The sequence below is a fragment of the Cylas formicarius genome, unplaced genomic scaffold (assembly GCF_029955315.1).
Source record: "Cylas formicarius isolate icCylForm1 unplaced genomic scaffold, icCylForm1.1 PGA_scaffold_12__32_contigs__length_19106922, whole genome shotgun sequence".
Classification (NCBI taxonomy): domain Eukaryota; kingdom Metazoa; phylum Arthropoda; class Insecta; order Coleoptera; family Brentidae; genus Cylas; species Cylas formicarius.
The window spans coordinates 5,970,027-5,987,983 of NW_026844225.1; the positions used below are offsets into that span (position 1 = coordinate 5,970,027).

A 17,957-nucleotide genomic window follows, 5' to 3' on the forward strand; every position below is an offset into this window, starting at 1 on the left:
TTAATTTACCAGGCGTTTGTAATTAATTGTTTATTACTTGAGTTTTATTTAATCTAATATTTACGTAAGACAATTTTATCATAATCCAATGCAGAGGGGAGGAATATTATGGCTCAATTTTATGTACGAGGGAAATATTTTTTCCAAAACACGACAACAGGGAAAAAGTGAATTGCAAAATAATATAATTAAAAATACAACGAAAAGAGAAGGTAGGGTGGAATAAAATCGTTCCCCTCTGCGAAAAATCTCACGTACTTATAGAATATCTTTCGTTTCCAAAACTTTTATAACGCGTAGTCGTCGGAAAATGTGATATATATATCATTCGGATTTGACGGTGTGTTCGGTTTTAAGCTTTGCTGGGAATTCGAATTTCAGTTAGTCGTACGAACTGTTGTTTCGTTGAATGCGCGCGTCTTCTATTTTAACACCTACGTGATTTATCAAAAACGCCGAAATTACAAAATGTATTAGAACGATATTTTTGGTGAAAAATGAAGCCATATTTGCCGGAGGTATATAAATTAAATTTGAAACTGGGCAGCTGCCTTCTAAATTGCATTTTTATGGGTCCTATAAGTTGCAATCTAATATGTTCCAGTTTGTAAGAAAGACAAACAACCTAAGGGCTAACATTTTAAAAATTTAAGTAGTTTAATGGTTTGGCCGTTGTGACAGTGGCAAATAAGTACCGATATATACTGTTTTATCGAGCGTATCGACCCTGTTCCGGTTTTATTACTCCGGATTTAAAATATTAAACTCACGTGCTTTGGTCGAAGGATAAACAACCACCATCCTTCGTCACGTAGTTTTATATATAGTTTTCCTTCTTTTTGTTACTTATTAGAAAATAGACCACCTAAAGCACTGCCATTATTGCACCGGGATTGGTGCAAAAATTAATCATTTTCTCACGTACGAAAATATATATTTTATTAAGGTTGAGCGAAAACAAGTTTTAAATCATTATTGACCCTACCGGTGCTTTGCTGTTTAAAATTAGAATTATAGTTACTTTCCGGCAGCTTTTTGTCACTAAAACTCAACCATTCGGAGTTGCAAAAATAGTAGAAATGTGTACGAATATAAGTGGAGTTGGACAGTCAACAATATACTGACTTGCTACCCCATAGGATGATCAAAAAAAAGTACATGAAGAAAAGAAACAGAAACTGTAATAAATGAGGATGAAAAGACTACCATCTGCAGCATAATACACACGTGTTACTTAAAAAAAGAAATATCTACCATGCACTTTACTTCACCCATGGTTAAGAAGAAATTGTGGAAAACTTTGAAAGGAATGAATTTTGGTTAAGAAAAAACTCAAAAAAAAACACTTTTAAGACAAAAAATAGAGACTCCGCTTTTAAAATGGAGGACGTTGAAACCCTCTTGCAAGAGGAAATAAAGATAGTATTTTTAATGACTAAAATTTACATTTTGAAATAATAATATTTATTACAATTTATCTATTTTCATGTTATTCTTACTATACAGTCAACGGTTAAAATATGGAACAAATTCATTAAAAAATCAGGTATTATATTTCAAGAAAAATGCTCGTACACGTTCAGTATAATTTTTTCTTGTGCATTTTCTACAATAGACAGAAAATACACAGTGTAGGTCAAAAAAGTAGATGTCGATGCCAAGTTTCTTTTTTAAATGGAACACCATTTTTTAAAATCCATTTTCGAATTCTTAGTCAACTTTATGATATATAATAATATTAGTAATTCATGTAGCATTCATAAGATCCCTATTTCTTTCAGCAAAGAAAATTTTATTGGATATAGAGACAATACGAGAACTCAAGCAGAAAAAAATGAGAACACAAGATTAAACATTTTATTAGAAGTCAAGGATAATCCCCATTGTGCATCTTTTGTACGAGTAGAAGCTTCAGATAATGATGTTAGCCAACGAACATTTTTGGTGTATAAGAACAAGTATCATCTGTACAAGATTACATTACTACTGGAGCTGAACGAAGATGATCGCGACCGCAGACTATAGTTTTGTGAAACTATGATGCAAACATACCACTTAAATCATCGTCAGATATGGTTTAGTGATGAAGCCACGTTTTGTTTAAATAGTACAGTAAATAAACAAAATTGTAGGTATTGGATTATAAATAATACCCGATGGATGAGAGAAAGACTTACACAAAATCAACAAAAAATAAATGTTTATGCAGGTATTTTACATAAAAAAATTATTGGACCTTATTTCTTCGATCAAAATCTTACTAGAGCCCGATATTTACAACTTCTTCGAAATGACTTAATTCCTACTGTTGCAGTTTCATTTCCAAATTCCAATCAGCCTGTTATGCGAGAGTGACAGATTTGGTTTCATCAAAATGGTTCTCTGGGGATATTTAAAATCAAAAGTATATAATAGTAATATATAAAATTTAGAATTGGATACGAAATAAGGTAAATTACTGATATAGGGTTTAAAGTTTGCTATACTCCAGTCAGAGCAGTTGTGCAGTTACGTCACGTACAGTGACGTATTCAAAAATGATCCGTATGTCTTAGCTATATCGCTACCATTTTTAGATGCGGATTTCAAAACTGACAAACAAAATCCAGTCATGAACTAGATAAAGGTGTTATGCTATGACGTGGATTTTAAAAAATGGTACTGCAAAGAATTATGTTGGACGTGTGTGAGTATTTTTCTTGAAATAACTTTGTTCTGTATTTTCGTTGTTTACTGTATATATTTTCTATCAGTTGGTTCAGAGTGGTTCCGCATCTTCAGTGATGAGAACCTACCTAGTTTCGAACCTGACGAAAACAGAGCCAATTCTTTTCTTTTATAGACAACCGGACTGACACGAGTATTTTTATACCCTCAGACAGGGGTTCTATTCGGAGTAAGGTAGCAAAATTCTTAGGCATAAACTTCAATTTTAACCTTTTACGGAAAAGCCATGTGAATAAGTACCCTTTTATGTTGTAGAAATTGAGAAATTCTCAAAACAGGGAGGTTATATTATCCTTTTATTATGCACGTGTGAAGTCCAAACTATCATATAGTATCATATAGTATGGTATGGTCACAAGGGCCCTAGAGGCTCTGGTGGGGCTGCCCTCTCTGGCGGATCGGGTGCAGATGGAGGCGGCCAGGACAGCTGTGAGGCTGGCGAGCTGCGGGCTCTGGAGGGAGGGAACCTTCAATCGGGGTCCGTACGACATTTTAGAGGGCTGTCGCGGGGATCGCGGGGTCATGGGCATGCCGAGTGACGTCATGATCCCCGAAATGACCTTCTTTGACAAATTGACCTTTCTCTTTCCATCAAGGGAAGATTGGAGAGAGGGCAGAGTCGGCTCCTGGGATGGACTTGTCTGGTGCACGGACGGGGAATGAGGCAGGCGAGGCTTATGATGGATGGGCCCGCCCTTCCTCGGACCAGGGAGCTGCTTAGACTGATCGGAAGGGAGTGTAGAGTACTAACAGGGGCCTACACAGGACATTGCAGGCTTAGGAGGCATCTTTGCTTGCTAGGCATTGGAAACGACCCGGAGTGTAGGTGGTGCATGGAAGGGGAGGAGACCCCGTATCATCTATTCACCGAGTGCCCTGCCTTGACATGCGCAAGATTGGGAGTCTTCGGAACGACCCTGATCGATCCGGACTCAGTGCACGGTATTGGGCTAAAGGAGTGCTGACCTTCTATAGGAGGGGCGGCATTCTGGACGCCCTCTAGAGCGGCCTGGGGGCACAACGGGCCCATCTGGTAGCCTAAGTGCTTGGACGCCCGCGAGGGCGCCCCCCTTTAATACCAATACCAATACCAATAGTATGGTATGGTATACAATCACTTTTGGTGACTATATGCACATTGCCCAAAAAAGAATCATAACTACAATAAAATTTAAACAGACTACCCTTTTCTGTAGAGATCTTTTCAGGGAGCTAAAGCTACTTACTGCAATTTCGTTAAATATTTTGCATTATGCTACAGTTATATTACTAGATTACTTAATAACTTGCGAGTTCCACGGCATGGGTTGAGTCGTACCTACCTATTAAAAGTTATAATCACGTGCCAAACTTAATAGACTTATACCAATGAAAGGAAATTAAAGAACTTATTAAAAAAATATTTCTGAATAAAACAATATTCCTCTTGGAGGAGTTTTTTCCGATTAACCGAGAGGATTCGTCAACGATTGCTGAGGGCGTGTAGGAAATTTTATATTTTATTTTATTATATATTATTTTTGTATTGAATTTGTGCGAATTTTATGAAATAAATAAATAAATAGTATATTTATTATTCTAATAAGCCATCTGTAGTAACGCCGCCGTCACATCGCTTTCATTCACCAAACTCTTTCTATTATATGCAAATTCGGAACGACTTGAGGTGTTTAGGTTTTAAAAACTGAAATACGAAATTTAGCGGAAACTCTCATTGCAATTTATCTAAACTTTACGATAGAAAGTTTAAGATGTCCGCCCTGTTTAGTGATCCCTGTCATTGCAAATGTCCATTTTATTACTCCCTCGCATTAAGAAACGAAATTTAGTTAAACCTTTTATTATACTTAAGACTATTCAAAATTATTATTTGCTTTTGTTTTTCTTTCAAATTGTATTTTTAATGCCCATATTATTAATACTTTGGCACTGATAGTTTAAATATTTAGATAATGTGCTCGGGTTTCAAATCAAATGTCCTGCATATTTCCTTAGCGATGCTTAGAACTAACATAAGAAGATTCCATTGTGGAGTAGAAAATGTATTCCTGACAGATCAAAGCTGTTCTCCACTTCAAGTTGATGAACAACACGCGGACTTGTAATCACAAGCAAAAAGCGGAAGGATTTAAATTCGGAAACTCTAAAAGACGTTCGAATTGCTTACTCCATATTCTTTGAACATAAGATAAGTGTTCAATAATGAATTCGTGTAGTAAATTATTTATTAAGCGCCCAGTAAACAGCTTCGTACTAGGAAAGTGGAGCAAGAAACTTTCCCACCTATAGTTAAATATTGACAACCCATTAATAAAACAAAGGTTCGGATACCAGGGGCGGTTCGATGATTTTAAACGCCACTACCGAAAATAAAAACCGAACGGCCGCTACAGAATTAATTCCTGCTACGTACGCTTTACGTGGGCACCTAATAAAAGTTTTAAAGGTAGAAACTGACCTGGACAGTATTTGGCAAGAGACAAGTCGTGTGCTCCGGAATGTCTGGAACCAAACTGGATGATGTCGATTTCGATCCACAAAGGCCTTTAGAAGAGGCGGATTTCCCGTACTGGGCTATTTGGACGGATATGCTTGTTCCTGCAGGGCATCTCAAGGTGACTATGTCATTGTCGCAGCCGGCCCTTTGATATGTCCTTAGAGTGCCGGATAGGAGAGCTGAAACATATCGTTAATTGTATTACCTTCTCAATTACTCGATTTGTTTAAATTATATCCCGGGGACTGTGGGCTTGTAGACCCACAGCCGCATCAAATTAGAGCACGCGCATCCCAACTTAATGGCAGTTTAAGGAAAGGGAGATAAAATAGTTAAGCCGCGTAACAAAAATCGAGTAAAATGAGTTTTCGCTCACTTGAGAGTGTGTTGATAAACCGCCCGCTCCTTCCGGCTTGGCCTTGGGCAAAAAAGTCCTTTTAGCCCCGTTGTCCGACATCTAAGTAAAGATTGTCGAGAGCCTTTATGCGGAAATGTGTAAATAAAAAGGTACGGGTCAGCTATAAGTAGCCTTGAGATGTCCAATACACTTAAGAAACGTTATCCTCAACGAAAATTAAATTAAACCTCAAAAGAGCCAGGCACGCTTTAGGGGGACGAAACTCGTATGGTGGTTATTATCTAATTTTTTTATTGTTATTGTTTGGTTTATGCGTTATGATATATAGGATGGCCAGTTTATTATAGGATGACACTTCATCTCGATGTCTGTAACAAATATCAAAAAAATCTAAAGATAAAATTTGTATGGATTCTCTTATGTTTACAGTTATCTTTGTATTTTTATGGTCAAGTAAAAAGTTTCTTATTTTAATTAGAATACCAGGTGTTTCAAAGCAATTGCGGCAAATTTAAAACTTGTTTAAAATAAAGGGTAGTTTGATATATAACCCTTGGGCCAAAAGCCAACCCTCAGGGAGATATCGCGCTACCAACATAGCTGAAGAATAATGTTTTTATTTTTTATCGTAAAAAAGAAAATAAATATAAAATATTACGGAGTTGTTGGTATTACAAAAACGAACTTCCTGCATTAAGAATTAGAAAAAAAAATAATTTCGATAGACGGGTTTATTAGAAATAATAAAATGGAATATAAAGCATTGCATGCGGCAAAATAATAATTGAATTGGTTTCTGTGAAACAGTTATATTTTGCACCAACATAAATTATTTATTAATTACTTTATAAACAATCACATTTAAAAAATAATGTATTAATAAAAATGTCTGGAACTAATTCTAATACCTAACTAATTAAAATCAAATAAAAAGACAACAAACAAAATAGGCAAAACAAGAATACAATTTTTATAGCAAGTGTTGAAAATGCCTGCCTGATACTCTGGAATGTGCCTGGATTATTTCTTACGAAGTCACAAGACGCAATTATCCGTACATAAAGTGCCACTTATGCATTAATATAACAATTCAATGATTAGATAATAAATTTTTGATAAAATTCCCGAGCAATTTCTAATAAAGCAATAATAAGAAACGCCTTAAGAAGCGACAGCAGTCCGCTACTTTTTTTTATCTAAAACATTGCTTTATTTTTTATTAATATAATTTATAAACGATGAGTAACTATGATAAAATTGCACGAGGCAAAAGTTTAAATAAAAAATAAAATTAATAAAAAATGCCGTCGCATCAGTTTTTCTTTATATTTAGTTTAATTCAGTCCCTTTCACTATTTATAAGAAATAAAAAAATATGCAGAAAATGTGTGTGTTTATTTCCGTTTTCAAGTTAAAAGATGAAAATATTATTTTTCCGCCATATCTGTAGCGCAATATCTCCCTAATGGTTTCCTTTGACCCAAGGAGTTACCCCTTAAATATTTCGCATTTCTAAGTTTTACGGTTCCAGATATATTTAATTTAATATTTAATTAATTTTAATTAAAACAAAATAATTTGAAGTGACATTTTCAGGTCTAAATATATCTATCGATTTCTCCGACCGAAAACTTTTCTTATATATTTTGGGTTGATTTACCATAGATGGGGAGTTACTTTAGTGTTCAGTGTTGATATTTTAAAAATAAACTAAAAGAAAAATTAATTAAAAATTAAAAATTTTTATAATGATATTCTATGTATTTATAAAGCATTACAGAAATGGCACCTAATATTTACTATTGCTACAAGATGTATTTAAATTCGTTTATTTTCTAAGAATAGAACAAATTTCATCAAAAACAATTGGACAGTTGCTGAAAACTGTCGAGATGGACAAAGAAACGAAATATATATTTTTTTAAAACCGTTAGAGTTAGGCCTTTCACAGCAAACCTCATGTATGTTGTGGATTGTTGAATGTTGCAAATAATAAACTATCTTTGTAATTATTATTTTTTATTTTCGAAGAAAAACTTACACTTACAATGACTCAGTTACACGATAAAAGAGGCTTTATAAATTTTTGAAACATATACATAAATATAATAAATGTAAATACATATACTCTCCATTTCTTGTAAAAATATTTATTTGATAGCAAAAATTAATTATTATAAAATGTTGTTGCAATTTTGTTTCATTATTTTTGTGCTATTTATTAAAATATTGTATAGGCTCCCATGGAGATTCAAAACAATTGACCTAAATAGGTGTATTTTAAAATATTTATTACAATTCTCTTGGCTCTATATATGCAATAATTTTTATCGATTGTTAATACATTTGCAGACATTTTTGCAACTATTTTATGCCATGTAGATTATGTAAAGCTGTCAAATGCCGTTTCTACACTGCTGGTTTTTTTCTTGTTTGGACGTTAGTATTTTTACAATGAAATAATGATAAACGGTTCACCCCGGTATACGATGTTCATCTCCAGCCAGGATTAATCTAAGATTTGTTTATTAGAAAAACAACTTGAGGAACAGCCGATGTGAATTGGCGCTTTTCAAGTGGATTTAGCGGAACGCGGCAGTTAATCGGGTGGATTATTTAGACGCGTACTTCAAATTTAATTATTTAAACGGTTATCAATTTACAAACAACGAGTCGCCGTAATAGAAAATGTATTAAATTTGCCGGACAAATTACACGTCCCACAGCACAGGAATATTAAATGCGCATGAATTTCATCGGAACACGCGAAACAGTAGGCGAAATCAACGGTCAGTGTCAAAATCCGGCAAATATTTGTACCTAAACGTAGCTAATCCGTTTTATACGACTACAAACGGCACTGTATTAAATACGACGGCCTACGCTAGAATTGTTTCAGGTCGCTTTGTTTAATTAAGTCTAAAAACGAAATATCGATACTTACGAGCTAGACTAGATTTTTAACTATTTCAACTCCAATTCCGTAATATCTGGAAAACGGAAAATGAAATCGATAAATTCTAAGGTGAAAATGTAGTATACAAATTTGCCAGGTTGTTCAGTCTGAATATTATTTATCCGGCTAAAATAACAAAAGGCACTAGACCGTTGAATAAAACGCAGTAAACTCTTTTCAATTCCGCCCAGTTAAGAATTAAATGTTCGGAGGTTATCGATCCACAATCTGGCGTACTAATTGATAGCTCAAATAGAAGTACACGGACTTTCTATGTCCATTTACTTGGAGCTCGTTGGGTTTCGGTTAAAAATCGTCGAAATGGTTTCGATTGACGACCATAGACGCGTAATATGTATGCACAATAAATAATATTACTAAAATGAACTGTTTATTGCGATTGATGCTGGCGAGGTAAACAAAGCGTAACGGGTTAAATAAACACGCTCCCTCCATGTTTATAAACCTATATCATGTTTATATGCGTTATTTATCTAGTAAATTTTCAAATTCAAGTTGGACGTGATGAAAAGTAACTGATCATTTTTATTAGTTTAACCGAGGTTAATTATTCATAAACCGCCGCAGGTAAAGAAATTTAGGGCACAGGTCCCGTCTCGTACTAACTGCCAGGCTAGTATAAAAACGTACGAGCCATAAAATGTTTAATAAACTAGAGGCGGAGCGTATGCTATATGAGTGCATCGCATCTGGCCAAAACGGCCGGACGAAAACTGATGTAGTAGCTCGGACCATGTTTCGTTGTTCAATGGAAACGTTAAGCGGACAAGGTCCGCCCTGTATATCTTATCTCTCCTTTTCCAGTGACGTTTACCAGTCGAAACGTTCCTGTCAAATGGTATAATATATGCAGTCCCTGTGCTTGGTTCGGATACGTGTACCCTGCCTCAGTTGCGATTTATGTGCCTAGGCTCGAGCTGGCTTTTTGTTAAATCCCTGTGTTCGTTTTAGACATCTGAACAAAACCGCCCTTTTTTCCACATGCTTTTCATAATCACCCCGAATTGGCACCACAACAATTGATTTATATATTTTTCCCGTATTATCGATGCTTCCCGATTGGAAGGATTCGAAGGATTCCGTAAAAGGATGCCGTCGTATAAGCGATTTATCAAAAGGAAAACGCTTTGCATTTTTCAGAGATAACATTTTTGTAAGATGAATGTATAAAAGGCAGCTGCAAAAAAGTGGTATTTGATGTTAAAAAGTGACTGGAGAGGATTTTCTATATCAGCTTTCAAATCTATTAAGGAGCTTTCGCCGAAAACATATCTGCAAACACTCACAAGAAGCTACGTTTTTCTATTTAATAATAATATAACAATAATAATAATAATACACGACATTATTCATAATATTCAAAGTATAAATGTACGAAAAATATAAATATATACAGGGACAACTTTAGCAGCAAATAAATATTATCGCAACAAATTAAAATCTATAAGGTAAATTATGTGCCAAAAGTAAAGTCTATAAATCATTATCTACTGTTCCCAATACAATAAATATAATTACAAATTTGTGCCTAATAACAGAAACCAATAAATAAATAAAAACAAATTTTATATATGCCTCCTGAATTACTTTCAGTTTTTATTGCAGTTATTGTATTGTTATTAGTTGGACCATACACTCATAGCAACGAGTTTCGACGTTAGACTACTTAAATAATAAAAAAAAAGAAGATACAAGAAATATTTGTGAAGCACCTACATCCAGAGAAAAAACAAATTGCAAAGAATGACATTTGTAAAAATGGTATAGGCAATAGACTTTAGACTTAAAGTTCGACTTAATATTACGGCAAAATCAGCAATAAGAGGCAATTAATTTCCATTATACGAATAGCGATACGAAGCGAAAAAAAAAAAAGAATTAAGGCTGATTTTCTTGTAACGACAAACAATAACAGCGTTATTGAAAGTACACGAAGAAGAAGTGGAATTCAAAATAAAACTTTTTAAGTTAGTACCACCGGTGCAATAAGCCATAAGGCTCTTGTTAAGTAAATACATTTTGATAAGAGATTTGAATTTTTCAAGATTGTAATGTACTAAATCATGCTGTTATAAGTAAAACTTTTTTTACAATTCGGTATTAAAAAACACTACAATAGCCCGTGGAAGACAAAAATTTCAGAGTACCGTTTAAATTTATTTTCAAGTAGGAAAAGAGCTTTCTGCTAAACTATGTACAACACAACCCAAATGATAAGTCCTACGATGAAACATGTTCAAACAATGAATTTCATTAATTTCATGTGTTATATGAATGCGAGTTCATATTGTTCCGGTTGCCAAAGACAGAGACCGTAGGTATAGGTTGCATAATTAAAATGAGAGAATACTAATGCCTCGCACAACTTAACATTTTATTTTGGTACTTAAAAAATGACGACTGGAGTAAAATTGCTGGAGTGGGATATATGCCCCTTTTGTAAGGGCAAGCTAGCAAACTAGCAGGACACCAAAGGCGTCTCACTACATGTGAAATTGTGGCCGTCAAAACTGATTCTTAAATTTCATTTCTTCTTCTTCTTCGCTTGATTTCTTTCATTTGAATTTGGAGTCAATCAGTTTTAGCGCTTATTGCTCGAAAAGATCCTTTAGCAGATTAAATCACTAATCAGTCCACGGAAACTGATAATAAAGCTAAAAGCTTGCACGTAGCCTGAGTTAGCCTTAAGAAGCTCTGAAGTGTAGATAACAAAAATACAGGACCAACTATAGAGCCTTGGAGCACCCGAGAACGCACCTTACTGGACTGTGACTTTTCCCAAAAATAAAATTTGACAAGATTTTATGATCCATTCTCAAACCCATAATACCTAAGATTGGATAATAAGGTGGTCAATCGTATCGAACGCATTGGAGTAATCAAGCAATACAAAAACTCTCTCTAGTCTGCTAGCCTGGACCTCAATAATATCCTCAGTAACCACCGCAAGGGGTTAAAAATCCAAACAGGTTTCCATAATCGTAAACATTTACCATACATTGTGTGAGAAAAATAAATGGGGGAGAGCCTTTAGAGGTCGTTTTCCATGTTACGGGAAACTTCACTAAACAACTTTTATAATAGAAATAGTCCCTTGTCAATACAACTTAGGGACAAGAAAATTGCACGGGTTGAATAACAAACTGTCAATTCAACAAAAGAAAATAAAATTGCACGGTTCTGGATAGAGAAGAAAATGCCCCCGTACGGGGATCAAATTTGCGTAGAAAAATGATACAAAAAAGGTTGGATCATCGTTTAAGGGTTTACCGTCATACTTATACTCGACTTACTACAGGTCCGATGGGATCGTCATCCATCGTTCCTGGGTTTTCTTTTTTTTTCTCGCATTTCATTTATTCCGTCGCGCTACATCAGATTTTGTTTCAAAAAATATTCGGGGAAGGAGAGATATCGAAACGAAAGATGCCCGTATGTTTTAACTAAGCTAAGCAACCGTTCAATGCCCAACGGCTGTCTAATTCACGCTTATTGGATGAATTAACTTTTATACAGGCCTCCATGCAAAATCTTCCTGGTTGAATTACAAAAATGGGGCCTAAAATTGATTTTAGTTGTACGGCAACTAAATAACATTCTGTTAATATTATGTTTCTATTAATTCAATTTTGTATAAATTGGTATATATATATCGCCATTTTATTCCAGGAAACGCGAATAATTCGATTTTTATGCCCCATAACATTGAATAAGTATCTATATAATTCCGTCATAAATATAAACAATTAGAATAATTATTATCGGCAAACTGCGTATCAAAAATTTAATGCGTGTTGGTAGGATGTATTTTGTGTGTCCGATGGACCAAAAATGATACCAAGTTTGTTTTTTAAAATGGCGAAAACTATTTTTTAAGGAACATCTTAGCATGCATTTCCTAGCGTCTTGCAAATAATATAACATTATGCATGCTAGGGAGTGTGTAAACCACACATGTTGTACACAGGTCACATACCATGAGTGTGTCGGTTTGTCGAGAACTGGAATATTATTAAACGTTTTGCAAGTGTGTGTTCTACGTTTCATAAATATTAACTAACACGATAGACGCTGATAATTGCGTTTTGTATTTTCAATTGAATTTTAAAATTTTGCTATGACGAACCAAGATTATGCAGGACCACAACTAGGTCGATTATAAAAATGATTGCGCCATTACTGTAATGAATTAAATCGCCGACCAAACACTTTTAGTTAATTATATCAATCATTACCGTATACCGATAAATTATCATTGATGCAACACGCAATTTGCAAATTAAACAATAAAGAGTGATCCCGATTGCACCTGAAAAATGTCCCAATTTACTGTGGAAATATAAACCGCTTTTCACTGCTGCTGTTAACATTTGAATTTAGAATGGAACACTAATATTATACCAAAAACAAAATTATTTTTTAAATTTTGGAAAAATGTAGATGAATTGTTTACAATAGTTCAAATATTAGTGATAAATACGGTATAATTTAATTTAAATTACTGCGTTTATTTAAATGAAAGACATTTAGCTTACTTTCCATTTTTTTATTCGGACCGAGGATTTCATTATTTAATATAAATAAATTAGTGGGTTTAAACTTTTCAAATTGAAATTTAGGGAATAGTAAATGCAATTTAAAAAACGCAAACTAAAAACTAAAGCAAAAATTGGAATTATTTTTTCAACAATTTTTGTTTCATAATGGCGAAACAAATATTTAATTGAAATTTTGGAAAAATGTATTTCAATTATTTATATTGAAATTATTTGTATCAAATAAATATTTATCCAAATAAATATTTATCCAATTAAATATTTATCCAATTAAATATGTTTTTTGAAATCTCACAAATATTATTTAAGTGAAATACGTGTTTATTGTTCCTTTATTTAAAAATATACAATTTTTTTTAATGTTTTATTAACTAACTAGTCGATGCAATAGATCAAATATTTCTGATAAATACTCTATAATTTGATAGAAATAACTGCTGTTACTTGGACGAAACACATTGAATTTACTTTCGATTTTTTTATTTGGACCGCGGATTTCAGTATTTACTATAAACAAATGAGTTGGTTGCTCGTATATCTGAATTTGCTTAGTCCATGTACACTTATACCTAAAAATGTCGGTATTTTATAGTTTCCAAATCCGTAATAATAGCAATCTAATGTTAAAACATGTGAATAGCATTTATAACAATGTACATTAGATTAATTTGTAATATCTTATGGAATGAGTAATGTGTTCAAAAGTACTAGTAAATGCCTAATAAATAATTCTTTATTAATAAGCTGAAACATTAACAAAATATTTCAAAATAATAAAATATGTAATATGCATAGATTTTGAAGGTACTTTTTTTTTTGTTGGAAGCTTGTCTTTTTGATGCAACAAGTTTAATGCTGCTAAATGCGTGTGTAATTTAATTTTGAATAATTATTGTAATAGGTACTCACTTACACTATTTATTATTATTATTATTACTATTACCTAATTTTATTTTGTTTTTACTGATTTAAGCAAAAACTGAGCAGAGTTAAAAACTAAACTATTAAAAAACTGATTAATAGGAGATAAAACTAACAAAAGGGTAAATTACAAAAAAAAACATACAAATTTTAACTTCAAGACCCAGTTGAAGACGACATATTAAGCCGAAAAACTAGAAGCTAATATGCAATTCACTTCCTTTAGGCCTCACAATGTTACATACATACATTACTACATAAATCATATTATATTTAACTGGGTAACTACCAAAATATTTAAATTTTACAAGTACTTACCCTGAAATATATGCGACAAATGACCTACGCCACATTTAATCAAATATATTGATATTTTCATCCAATTCTCCCAAAAACCTAACGCGCCGCGTTTTATTTGCTTTTAAGCAATGAATTTAAATCAAAAAAGCGATTTTTTGTTATATTGAATTAGGCAAATCCAATATTTTTTTTACTTGGTTCAAATAAATTAATATTTTCCATAAATAAAAATACAAAAAAAAATCAAAAAAATTATTGAAAATATTAAAATATATACATTTATTTGATACAAGCAGGAAATAAGACAGCTCCAAATAAATATTTGTTAATGTAATTTTTTTCTGGGTATAATTTTTTCGTTTTTAAATGCTTTTTCTTTATTTTTTGTTTACACAACATTTCGGGCAGATGTATCAAATTCCACAATCTCTTAGTATTTCTACTGAATCATTGTCTACCACCTTCAAGAAAATATTTAAGTGGCTATTATGAAACAAATTCTCTTTAAATAAGGCTACGAACACTTTAGGCGCAAACTTTCAAATTGTTTCGTAATAAGAAAGAATTGCTTCTTCGTAAAAATTTTCGAAACTTGAAGAGCGGACAATATGCACGAAGGTAATACGATTTCCCGTGTCTTCGCCATGTTCTGTCCGTCGAAAAACGCGTATTTTACGATTCAAAATGCGAACTTTTATTACAAATGATGCGAATATTTTTGGAAGGAAAAATTCGATAGCGTCTAAAGTCGGATCTATATATTTTTCTTCGGGACGGCTAAAGACGTCTTTATTCTATTCTTCTTTTCTATTGAGGGTAACTTTATAGCGATCCGATAGATGTAGTCGAAAAAGGACGATAAAGACTAGATTTTATGACGTGCTAAAACTCGTATGAAACGTTAGTTTACCGCGCTTTTAACTCGTAAGTTAGAAAATTCTTCCAAATTTTAGAACTTTTATTTAATAGGTGCCGTTTATTTTACCAATTGGATTTTTACCGGGCCGCTCACGATGCAAAACAAATTAATTTTGGCTTAATTTTTCTCAATAAGTCGAATTTCACAACGTCAGCGTCGCAGTCTGAACGCTATTTTTCTGTTGCAATTTTAAACTGCGTTACGCGAGCATTCGAGTATCGAAGTGGTAAATAAAACCATGAAACTTAATTTCGTGTGAAATTTTCCGTTAGTCTCCCGGAAAAAGGCACTAGATCCTCGTACTCCAAAATGGAATTATCTATATGTATGCAAATACTTTTAAAGTTGCGTTTAAGCTCTAAACTTTAAAGAAATATACTTGTGGGCGTTTGCTTAACTTTAATGCTAGTTGTGTATTCAGTTTTCGAGTTGCGGAATTGTTTTTTTTTCTTACATTTGTAAATATTTATAGCTCTAACGTTTCTATTGAATTATAACTTACACTTGCGCTTGAAACTTACTTCTACCGTCAGCTTTTATTTTGCTTTTTAACCGATGTAGCTTACATACGCCTGCATTGAAAAAATAGTTTCCTTCAATCGTAACAGAGGCTTGTCAATATTTTTCCCTATTGAAAATAGGGAAAAACAATTAAATTAGTTTAAAACTAGACTGTAATTTCACATCAATTCTTCGAACGTTTGTTCTGAAAGAAAAATACCATAAATATTTTTCGGTTACAGGTATATACGGCGCTTTTATTTACGTCGTTCAAATATACTTTTCGAGCAAAGTTTTCTCTCTTCGCGAAACTTTTTCGTCGAATTAAATGGGCGGGAGTACGAAAAGTTGGTACAGGGACATTTGCCGGGTAGGGGAAAAAATATTAAATCCCCAAAATGAAAAATGCGTTGTTCAGCATATATGAATTATTATTAATATTTCGCAGTTCGCGTGACAATGCGACACAATAAGTTTGTTAGCGCTAACCGAGGAAGAAAAACTGAGACGCGAATATGTTGGAGGTGTAACCAAAAAAAATCGCATCGATTTTTGCGCTTTCCAAAATCTATTTACGGGATGAAAAACAACGGGAGTGTTTCACGGAAACTAACGACTTACAATGAAGTTAGCGAAGTTATACTCATGCATTATTCTGTCGTTTTTATAGCGATGCTCTTTATCTGCCAAGCTAGGAGTTGACGCCGGAGTCGTTTAAAATATTAACCTTTTTTGCCCCCATCGATCCTTAACGTGTAAACCAAACTTTCAAATTTCTTCATCCATTACTTTAAACTGTCTATTCACTTTGCGAAAATCGAATTTTTACGAGCTACGCGGAAAGAGATGGCGACGGAAAACGGAAATAGCTGTAAATAAACAGCATAGCCATGATCAGTTTTTCAACTAGTATTAAAAAAGAAAAGGCAAAAAGAATGAGGATTTACCTGTATTTCAACGCGATAGTGCCGAATTGCAAGCCATCCCAATTGAACGGTTATTTCCAGAGTTTGGAATTAGAAATTCCTTCGTCAATTGTCTGGCAGCTCCGTTAAGGCGTAATAAGGAATTCTATCAATATGTCTTACAATGGAATAACCACATCCCGAAATTTCGCTTTATACATATATTAAACATATCGACCGATGATTAAATGCTACACGTTTCAAATAACTGCAGATATATAAATTTCATGGCTTCCTTTATATTTACACAGGTTCTTACTATATTGCGGAATATAAACCGCATCGAACTGAACAAAAATACCTTGGAACTGTGTTACCATCAACTTGATATATGAAAGAAACGGGCCAACAATCGCTAAAGTTCGTGGTTCCTTTGTAACCGGAATAATGCTTGATGCTTTATCAGAAAAGCTTAATTAACTCGATTTCAATTTCGACTCTTCCCGTTCTTTGTGAAAAAATATGACGTACTTTTATGGGATAAAAGTGGACGCCCACACACGAGTTCGCATTATGCATTAAATAGCAGACGCGACGCTCAGGTAGAATACGGTTGCCCGGTATCTATCGCGGGCTTCAAAATAATTAAACAAAGTTGAACAATTGCTTGGATTTCTTTAAAAGAAAAATATATATACAGTGTGGTCAGTTCAGTGTGAAACATATACAAAAGTTGTTGCATGTTCCATAATCGCATTAGGTGCACTTAAAATATTTGCAACTCAAACAGCATACAAGTTGAAAAATATGAATAATTTCCTGTTTTTTTCAATAATTTTTAATACTGTCGCAAATTATTCATTCATATCAATTGAATGAATTTAGCAATTTTTTGACCGATTTTATTTTTTTTTTTTGAGAAAAACAAATTTTATGCTTTTTGCTTATTAATAACACTAGGAAATAGTTGCGTCGATATCTATGCGCTCTTAAGACAAATTGCCTAAGATTTTTTCCTAAAATCATTTTGCGTTGTTTGAAATTTAGTTAAAAATTAAAATTCAAATATTCTTTCATGGAAGGAAATTTAGGCCCTTAAATAAAACAAATTTTCAATCAAAATATAGTTACATATATTTGAAAAATAACACATATATCCAGCACAAAATGGACTGGCAAAACTATTGTAAAATAAATAGAATAAAAGGTATTATACACTGCAATATTGATAATATATTTAAAATAGCATTTTGGGCAATATACATCTCAATAGTTTGTTGAGATAAATTTCCAAAT

General features: G+C 33.2%; 1 protein-coding gene across 1 annotated transcript in view; it reads right to left on the reverse strand.

The window, feature by feature from the left end:
- Nucleotides 1-17,957, reverse strand: part of LOC132695763 (uncharacterized) — a 124,569-nt gene that overhangs the window by 57,229 nt on the left and 49,383 nt on the right. The window contains exon 2 of the mRNA XM_060660220.1: nucleotides 5,186-5,403. Within this exon, the coding sequence (XP_060516203.1) occupies nucleotides 5,186-5,403 (218 nt within the window). The remainder of the gene's footprint in view (nucleotides 1-5,185; nucleotides 5,404-17,957) is intronic.